The following is a 10548-nucleotide window of genomic DNA, read 5'->3' on the forward strand; positions in this document are numbered from 1 at the left end:
CTTGCACGCCTTTTATCCCGCACGAGGATGCAGCTCGGGATTTGCCGGCGCGCTTCTGGCCCCCTCGGCCCAGGCTGGCCGAGTGACGGATCCCAGCCTGGTCCTCCCCCCACCTTCTTTCCTCTCTCACTTCCCCCCACCCCAACCCCCCTTCATTTGCTCTTGGTTTGCATATCCAAAACACCTCTCGACTCCGACCTCTCCCCGACCACTGGAAGTCTCCCAGTCTCTAAATGGAATTAGTGGAGATCGGAGCCTCGGGTGTAACGAACAGACATGATCTATGGACGCAGTTTGTTTCACAGTGAGTACCTTTCCCGCCGCGCCGGGGCTCTCCGGGTGCCGTCCTCCCCGCCTGCCCTCCCTCGTGGCCGAACGCGCAGGGAAAGCCTGGCCACCGCCGCGCTCCCGCCGGACCGCGCAGGCCCCGCGAGTCTGGGGCAGATGTAAACTTTCTGTATCGCAGCATCATAGAACCGGCGTGCGGGCTGCGCAAGGCGGTGGTCACTGGATCGCAGAATCTGCCGCGGAAAACAGCCTTTCCGTGGGCAGGAACATCCCGGGGCAGAGCATGGCGAGTAGTTCGGGGGTGGGCACGTGCGCAAGAGCGAGGTGGCCTGTGGAAAGAGGGAGAGAGCTGGCCTGATAGTTCCTCTCGGGGGCTTCTGAGCTCGGCCGGCCCGCCTGCCCACCCCCGTGGGTAGTTTGTGGTTCACCTGAACGCAGCCCCCGAGGGGAGGGCGAGGGCCAAGCTCAACTCTTCCGGAGAGTAGATAGCCCTCTAGTGTTGCTTCACGAGTGTGTGGTGCGCGTGCAATTATAGTGTCAGAAGTCATCGAGTAAACGGCAGTGTAAGAAAATATATGGTGGAAATCTCACAGTTTTATAAAGCAAGGATTAGGGTGGCTATGCCACGCAAAGGACCGGCTTTGCCGCTGTGTTAATCACAGCACACGCTCCACAACGTGATGCCCGCAGAACGGGAAAAGCTGAGTGAAAACACCCAAACTCCAGCTTGATACTGATGGCTGTACACCCGGGTGTGTGCGCGTGCGTGTGTGTAGGTGTAGAAACACGGCACGTTAAAGTAACACTTTTGTTTTCCTACCTGAGCACAGACAATAGCAACGACTGATATTTTCATTTAAAAGCAGAGAGCCAGGCTAGAATACAAAGTACAATGATTGACATCATTTCTCAAATACTAATAGCAAGGCCCACAGACTTTTCCTGGAATAATCTTTAAGCATAAATTTGTAAGACCCTGTAGTGAGCTTTAGTTAAGGAAAGCATTATGAATTATACCTTCCCTTTTCCAAATGCGTTTTTAAGTGGACGTGTGATTGCACACCTAATGGAACTTAGGGCTTTTAGGTAATCGAGCAACAAAGTCAATAATAAAAACAGAAACAGAGAATGAAAAATCAGAAATTATGAAGACTAGGTGACTTTCATGCTTTTCTCAGTTTTAGGCTTTGCAAAAATATTAAGTAACTCAAGGATATGGAAGTAAAACAGAAGGGCAAGTTTCAGTGGTCTTCGTAGATTTACTGTTAAGTTACAGATCAGAGGCTCTTTCTGATACTGGAAAAACTGACTCAATAAAATGCTTATAGAAATAACCTTTCTTAAAATTATAAAATATTTCTGGATAATACTAAATATTAAATCAAAGTTAAGGCTAGAAGAGATTAATTTCAGAGCTTAGAAAATGCTGAGAACTGGGGTTACTTGGTAGTTCATCATTTTATAAGAAATATTTTTAATTATGCTGCTTAATACCATCAATCCACATTAGTCTGTTTTTCTTCTGTTCCCCTCCCCCGACCTGCCATAGGATTTTGCCTAAGTATTTATTTTCTAAAACACAATAACATGGTTGATGAAAATACAACTTTTCCTTTTCACCCTTTTACCTGCTGTCCCTCTTTCTTCCTTTAGAGATACTAGCAAGGTCATTCACAAAGAGCAGCTCAGACATACTCCTGAAATCCTGCTGTAATGGGACATTAGTAGGTGACAATATTAACTCTTTAGTCTTGAAGTCTGCATTTGCCTTAGGAGTTTGGGTCTCAGCCATTCCTAACTGGCATTAGTTCCTGAGGAGATTCCTAAGTTGTCCTGATTTGTACAATTTATCTGTACAAATTTGTACATTTTATCAGTTTTTGCAAGTTCTGAGTCTACTTGGAACAGTTAAAAGTGGTAAAGTAATCTTCTTTGATATCATTTTATCTTTAACTTGTTATGTTGTTATAGAATTTGATCATTTCGGTGTACATTAAGCTTTCTAATTTTTCTTTTTTTGTTTCAGTTGTAGCAAGTTTAATCATCCTCCATTTGTCTGGGGCAACCAAGCAAGGAACAGGTGTGTTTCTTTGGAAAAATGCAAGTGGAAGACCTCCAGTCACTTGCATTTTCCTATTTTCCCCACATTCTTAATATTCCAGACTATCTGAGCATTTTATAGTGTGTATAATTGATTGGTTTTGACTACGACACCATTTAGAAGTTAATTTACTAATGGATATTGTAAGAATGTCCTCTCTATTTTTAGTTTTATAAAAAATTGGATAGTGGCTTTAAAAAACAATTTTTTTTTCCAGAAAAGCAAAGCACCTCAGAAACGAAGTCTGTGCAGTGTGGAAGTTGGACAAAACACGCAGACGGAGGTGCCTTCACCTCTCCGAACTATCCCAGCAAGTACCCCCCTGACCGGGAGTGCATCTACATCATAGAAGGTGAGGAAGCCAGTGCCAGAGCTGGAGAAAACAGTCAGCCAAATCTGGCCACCTCTAAGCTTTGGATGGACAATATGCATATAGACATTAAAAAAATTGGTTTTGGAGACCATACACATAAATATCTCTGAGTGAATCAAATAGCTGTAGAATCTGGGGTCCAGCTAATTATTGAAATTATTAGTAATGGTTTATAAACAGGTGCATTCTGGGAAATAAAAAGAAATCAACAGCAGTTCATGTAATTGATTTGGAATTCTGCATTAATGGAATGGATGCATGGTTGGCATAATAGTACCTAATGTGTAACATTTTTGGCAACTAGTATTTTTTTGGCTTAATAATTAGTAGAATAACCCATACATTTGTTATTTTTCTCTTAAATAATATGAAGCACGAAAAACATATTCTCGTCGGAAGTACATCTATGGTCATATTTTCCAAATGTCAATCTGAATAGCAGTTGCCTTAGTTTGTGCTCACAAGTGATATTTTTGTACTTTCATGCCAAAGTCAGGATTCCAAATGATGATGCTTCTTTTCATCATTTTTTCCCCAGCTTGAAGGATAAAAAGTGCTGAAAAAGGGATTCAGTTCTCTTTGAACATTTTCCATTTCCATTACCCTTGTAGACACGTCTCTATTAAGGATGATACCGATACATGAACATTTCATCTAGTGATAGAAGTTTTCAATATTATGTGTTAGTACTTAATAGCCCAAAACTTTCAACCTCCCCAACCCCTGTGTTCCCCCAGCACGCACACACACACACACACACACACACACACACACACACACACGCAGAGTTACCTTAACAAAGACAGTATTTATGCTCACTGTTTACTTATAAGCAAGGAACATGTTAATTTGATAGATCTTTCAAATTAAAAGATGTTCTGGTTAACTGATTTCAAGAATTTCATTTAGAAATGATTTTTTTTGTAATTTCTGGACCAAGATCTTTCCTCTCTTCTTGTCATGCTTCAAGTTGAACTTTTAGCAAAGATACACCATATTACAAGAAGAAGAGAGAGAAATAAGCTCTGATAATAAAAGCATAAAGTTGAGAAACTGAGCTCTGGCGGTTTTTCTTCCTTTTACGATAGATAGAAAAGGAGACTGAAATGTGGAAATTCTGGGTTAAAATTAGCTGCTCTTCCAATCAAGTTAATATTACATATCTGTTACACGTAGTAATACATATACTGTATAATTGTATCGTGTAGTACTAGTTTAAGATTCTTGGCTGATTGACTCTGAGGGTGTGAAAACCTACAGATACAAATACAGAGGGCCGAGTAAGGGACTTGAGACTTGAACATCCTTGGATTTTGGTGTCCAAGGAGGGTCCTGGAACCATCCGCCTCCCCTCTCCCCTGCTGCCTGCAGGGACCTAGGGACGACTTGTGTACATATACATATATATATATACATAGATACTTAATCATAGAAATTTGGTATTTTTGTTGTCCCTACTGTACATATAAGGAAACTGAGGCACAGAAGGGTTAAATGTCTTGCTTAACTTCGTATAACATAATCTGTGTTTTGAAGCAACAGTATTTCTAAACTACAAATTATTAAAAAGAATAACATCAACTAATTCTCTTGTAATTCGGAAGAAAATCACCTCCTGTCACTGTTAATCATACTTCTATACCCATCTTGAAACACTTCATACTTGTCTTTTTTCCATTCATACATTCATTTAACAAATATTTGCTGAACCGCTCTTGTTTAGAGAGTATTGAACAAAATAGACATGGTACTTGCCTTACGGAACTTACGATGTGGCCTGGGGACTGTGCTTTTTTCAGTAAACAATCTCAAGAGGCCCCGAGATGAGCAGTTTTGGAATAGAGAGAAAGACAAGAAGTCTATAAGGAGGAAGAGATGCTTACACTCAGTTCTAAAGAACATTCAGGAGGTAATTGTCCTCTGTGTAGAATAGCACGTGCAGAGGTTCAGAGCCACGGTGAGGTTGGTTACACACGTGTAGTATCGTAGGGTGTCTGCAGAGGATGAGGAGAGCAGCAAGTAAGGAGTCTGAATGGGAGGTGGCCTCAGATAAAGGAGAACTTGGCATCCATCTTCCACCCAGGCAAGTTTGGACTTTATGTTATAGACAAGCGAGTGCCATTGAAATAACTCGAGAAAAAGAATAAGGTGAGATTTCGATGAAGAAACTAGAAGAAGAGAACATAAGCTGAAACTATCGTGAAAGGCGGAGTAAACCGTAGGAGAAGCCTGAACTACAGAAGTGACATTGACGGTGGAGTCAAGGGAACAAATGAGAGGTATTTGGGAAACCGAGTCTAGCGTGACCGGATGTAGGGATGAGAGAATAGGCAATCTCAGGACTATTCTAAAGTTTTGGCTTGGTGATGCGTTACATGGAATTGCCATGTCAGATAAGGAATAGAGGTGGAGAAAGGGGGGTTAAAGGAAAAATAATGTGTTCCATTTGGTGTTTATGGAGGTGTCTCATGAAGAGATCGGATGTGTGGTCTTCGGTTCAGTGGATAGCTCTGGGATAAAAATATATATTTATAGGTGATAAATATAGTGCTTGCTGTTGAGGCTGCGAGTATGAATAAAATTACCCAAAGTGTATTTGGAGCACTTTAACTCTTTTGGAAAATCCAGATGCTTGGGTCTGCCTCCAGGAATTCTGATTTAATTGGGCTTAGGTGGAGCTGCAGACATTATCATATTATAATCTCTTTCCATTGGGATGCTAGTGGCATCCAGAGCCCTGGTCTAGAAAGAGAGGAAAGAAGACATAGAATAGATTTCTGGAAAATGACATGTAAGGGAGGGCAGAGTAAGGAGAAAGTCAACACGGACTGTGAAGGAAAAGCCAGAGAATATCAGGATCGTATTGTTTCGGTAAGTCTCTAATTTTCAAGTAATCATGTATCTCAACTCTATATACATTTTGATGCCCATGCATGCAAGGCTTTAGTTTCAAAGCCATTCAAGGGTGATATTCAATATATATTTAAGAACTGGTGTGGGGGGGACAGTAGTCATTCCGAATGATTGCAGACCACGTGGGAAGCAGGCCCTGCCATGGCAGGACTTAACTTTCAAGTTTCTGGAGGTGATTGGTCTTTAAAGAGGATCAAGTGGCTAGAAAGCAACCGAAGGGCTCAAGACAGCAGTTTACTAACTAGGATAAACGTGTGGATATTTCAACAACTGTAATGGCTATTCTGGGGGTACTCTGGCTGAGTATCAGCCTGGAATGCCAGAATCTTGAACAGTTTTGACCATGACAAGGGAAGAACGGAAGGGCACTAGCAAATGCATCCATGTGGAGGTTTATGGAGCTGCTCACCCTATCAGGCTCTTCCATGGTTGTTTAAAGAGCTGTAAACACATTTATGAAGATAAATTCATTTATAATTCACCCAACAAAGTTTTTTTTTGGAGAAATTCTCAATGACAAGTGTTGTGCATGAATGCTGAAAAAAGGTGGTGAATAGATATGGGTTTTGTCTTTAGTAAGTAGATGTAGAGAGGAGGTTTTTTTTTTTAAGCAAGATTTTCCCACATAAACAGGAGTTGGATTGGAGGTGTATATGTACTCAAGAAAGTGGGAAAACACACGAAAGCCTAAAAGAGCATGCTGTCTTAGAAAACATGATATGCCTGGAGTGGCCTGAACTTGGGCTGTATGTGAGGTGAAAAGACCCTGGCAGGGTGAGTTGTTGGGATACTTCTAAGAAACCTATGTGTCAAGTGAACTGATCATTTTCCTATAGCTGATAGAGAGTTGCTGAATAAGTTTAAACCTGAGAATGACATGATAATATTTGCGTTCTAGGAAAATTACTCTTAATATCCCTCCACACACACTTCAGTCTAATCAACACATCTAATTGGGACTATTTGAATGGTTTAACTCCATGCTGAGCAGTTCTCAAGTTTCTGACCTTAAAACTGGGTTCTCCTGAAGATGTGGGAAAAGTGACAGAGAGATGCCTCTCTACTTTTTAAACCTGAGTCAGCAGGTTTTCACAAAACTACTGTGATTTGTTCATTCTGTGTCAGATATTGAAGTGGTCATTTTATATCAGATAATATTTTATGCAACATCATCAGTTTTAAGAAGCATCTCTTAGACAGTATTATGGAAGTATTATCTCTTAGGATGCTAAGAGTAACAAAGTTGCTAAGCGTTTCTATGCATATCACAGTCAAAATTTGATAGGAGTTATACAGATAAAATCTGAAGTAGAATCAGAGAAACCAAACTACGGATTTAAAAAGAACCTTCTAGGGCTTCCCTAGTGGTGCAGTGGTTGGGAGTCCGCCTGCCGATGCAGTGGACACGGGTTCGTGCCCCAGTCCGGGAAAATCCCACATGCCGCAGAGGGGCTGGGCCCGTGACCCATGGCCTCTGAGCCTGCGCGTCCGGAGCCTGTGCTCCGCAACGGGAGAGGCCACGACAGTGAGAGGCCCGCGTACCGCAAAACAACAAAACAAAAAGGACCTTCTAGACATAATCTTTCTTTTTTTTTTTTCAGCTGCCCCAAGACAGTGCATTGAACTTTATTTTGATGAAAAGTACTCTATTGAACCTTCTTGGGAGTGCAAATTTGATCATATTGAAGTTCGAGATGGACCTTTTGGATTTTCTCCAATAATTGGACGTTTTTGTGGACAGCAAAATCCACCTGTAATAAAATCCAGTGGAAGATTTCTATGGATTAAATTTTTTGCTGATGGAGAGCTGGAATCTATGGGATTTTCAGCTCGATACAATTTCACACCTGGTAAGTGGGGGCTTGTTTTTTTCCCTATATCTTTTCCTTCCTTGATTTTCTATCTTCATACTATAAGAACTTTTGTAAGACAACTTTATAATTTCCAAAGAGTTTCCCAGTTCTATTTAAAACCAAACCTACAATACTTTCTCTTTTCATTTCATTAATTCTGAAAGGAAAATAATTTTTCTTTAAAATTTAGCCTACACTAGAGGTACAGCATAGTGACTCAGGGGTCTTACATGGTCATCAGCAACACAGTTAATTAGCTGGACTTCCGTTATGCTGAAACGTGTAATTTGAGAGGCCGTCTGTAATAGAGAAACTAATTATGCATTGAATCCTAATAAACTTGAAAAGGCGATTGCAATATTGTAAAATGTATCCATCAAAATGATCTTTGGAGAACTCAAATAAAAAATTCATTTGCTCTGAAAATTATAATTTTTTTGTGTGAAAATTATAATTTTTAAAGCAAATGGGTCTTCGTATAAAGCAGTCAGTCTAATCTCTTTTTAGAAATGCAAATTCCTAAGAGTTGTGGTAAAAGGAAAAGTGAGCCCCATAGCAGCCAAATACCCATTTGCAAGGTCTGGTACCCATTAGCTGTTATTATATAATTATCTATTCTATGTCAGTTTTCCTTTTAACCTGTTGATATTCAAAAGGGTCTGTGATGTTGACTGGCTCACTTTATGATGAGTTATCATTTAATATAATAAAAATTGGTTATATTTTTAAACTGCAAGAACATCAGGCTGAAGCAATTTGAGATTTGATGAAGTCACTTTTTTTTGATGGAAAAATGACTCAACTTATATAAAGGACATTATTTATTTATAATTACATTTTTTTAAGTTTGTACATATTGTTTTACTCAGGTTATAAAAGACAATAAATTAAATTGGAATATATGTAAAATTTGTTCAAGTTTCCATTCCATGTTACAGAGGTAACATCAGAGCAGGGCTATGATGCTCAGTTCAAGCACTAACATTTTTGAAATAATTAATATAAGATTAATGATGACTTTTATTGTGATATTATGGTTTAATAATATAATAATTAAAATAAGTAAGATATTAACCCTACCATATGCCTTAGCCTTAAACATTAGGAATATTTTTATAATATCTCTAAGAGATTGTGGTTTTCATTACGCTTTGCTAATAATATTGGATTGGTCACAAAAGTCATGGGTATTTCACATGTGGCAATCAAACCGATTTGATGTGTTCCAGAAAGGTGTAAACACTGAGATTACTTTATTAGTGCTAGAGTTTTCAATGGAAATATATATTTTCTTAACTGCTAATTTTGAGTATAACTAGGATCTAAAAATAATGGCACATGGTATGATCTAGGCTTTTGTAAGTTATATTTTCACCTTGAGACTGGTGATCATGGGAACAACGTGAGGATCTAAAACTGTAGTTTCATTAGAAATGTAGGGTCAACTAACATACTATATCAACTTAAGCAATTCTATCCACATTTCTAGCTCTACTTGAGATACATAAATGGTGGCGTTCAATCTGATATCCTAGGTTTTCCAAAGCTTCTTTGTTCCCGAGCATTGTTCTTTGCTCCTTGTTTCTTTAGATCCACCTTGCTTCATCTGTAGAAGGAGAAGATTTTATTACCAGGAACATCTGAATCAGAGGGGAATGTGAGGAGATGATTCCATGTAATTAAGAATGAGTTAAGGATAGACTGAGACTTCTGCTGTCACTCAGATAAGCTTGAGTGAAGTGTGCCGGGAAACCTACACTTGGCATCTGAGGGGAAAGTAGGACCATAAAAAGGAGTTGTGTAAAACTTCCATGACTGCACAAGTTGACACGCTATGGCCCAAGGACATTGCCTGAGTGACGCAGTAATCTACAGCTCATTCCATAAAGAGGCAATATTGAGGAAGCCACTTAGTTAATGTAGACGGAAGGGGGTAGGGATTAGTGATCATTTAGACAGCATTTAGGGAATAAGGAGTCAGGCGGGCTTTAGTTTAGTTTGGGCTTCATTTTTAGTTGGTGGTGTGCTTCAAGCGGTGACCTGTGGGAACTGAGAGAGCTCCTCAAGTCAACTTAATCATTTACGTGATAAAGCATTGCTGAAATCTCGAGGGCCCCAGGGTGGGATGCACATTGGAGGAGAGATCTTCCCACCCAGTCACCCCGAGAACTGGACTCCAGCACAGCTGTGAGGAACACTGGTTTTGGAAGCAGGTTGGGCTTCCAATTCTAGATTTCTTATTTCTTGCTTGCTGTAAACTCTGGACATGATCCTTCATGTTCTATGCTTCAATATTTTTATTTGTAAAGTAGGGATAATATTGATTACTCACAAGATTGTTTGAAGATTGTTTGATTATCGACCAATGCATATTTATGGATTTCTTCACTTCCTATGAGATCTCAACTGTTGATAGCTATTATTGTATTAATTTGATCACGTTTTCTTTAAAAGTAAAGGAGGCTTGGCGTAGTTTATTGGGAGAGCAAGTGTCCCAGACTTTTTAAATTACAACTTCTCTTTCCCTGATTTTTTGGGATGGATATGAAAAACTAATACCACACGATGTCACTTTTCCTTATTAGGTTTAAGTGGGCCTAAGTCTCCACGTGAGGGTTATAGTTATTTCTGATAGCAGTCATAAAATATGATAGAGCAGAAATAGCAGTAGGAAGGCTAGGTGGTCTTTATTATTTTTGAGAATTTACCATAATCTGGGATCTGGATCTTAATTTACAGTCCCAGAAACTTGATGTCAGCACAGTGAGAGTGTAGCCACTCTTAGGAACGAATCACATTAACCAAGCTAAATATACATATATATATACATGTGAATGTACACAAATATATATATACATACATATGAATATACATATATACATGTACATATATGTACACGCATATAAACATACATACTTTTTTTTTTTTTTTTTTTTTTCGGGACGCCGGCCTCTCACTGTTGTAGCCTCTCCCGTTGCGAAGCACAGGCTCTGGACGTGCAGGCTCAGCGGCCATGGCTC

General features: G+C 39.6%; 1 protein-coding gene across 1 annotated transcript in view; it reads left to right on the top strand.

Annotated features, from left to right (window-relative positions):
- The first annotated feature begins 276 nt into the window (after nt 1-276).
- Nucleotides 277-10548, top strand: part of NETO1 (neuropilin and tolloid like 1) — a 91982-nt gene continuing 81710 nt past the window's right edge. Inside the window, exons 1-4 of the mRNA XM_024754911.1 lie at nt 277-304; nt 2315-2368; nt 2607-2741; nt 7277-7525. Coding sequence (XP_024610679.1) covers nt 277-304; nt 2315-2368; nt 2607-2741; nt 7277-7525 — 466 coding nt within the window. The remainder of the gene's footprint in view (nt 305-2314; nt 2369-2606; nt 2742-7276; nt 7526-10548) is intronic.

Source organism: Neophocaena asiaeorientalis, unplaced genomic scaffold, assembly GCF_003031525.2.
Source record: "Neophocaena asiaeorientalis asiaeorientalis breed wild unplaced genomic scaffold, Neophocaena_asiaeorientalis_V1.1 scaffold124, whole genome shotgun sequence".
In the NCBI taxonomy this organism is placed as follows: domain Eukaryota; kingdom Metazoa; phylum Chordata; class Mammalia; order Artiodactyla; family Phocoenidae; genus Neophocaena; species Neophocaena asiaeorientalis.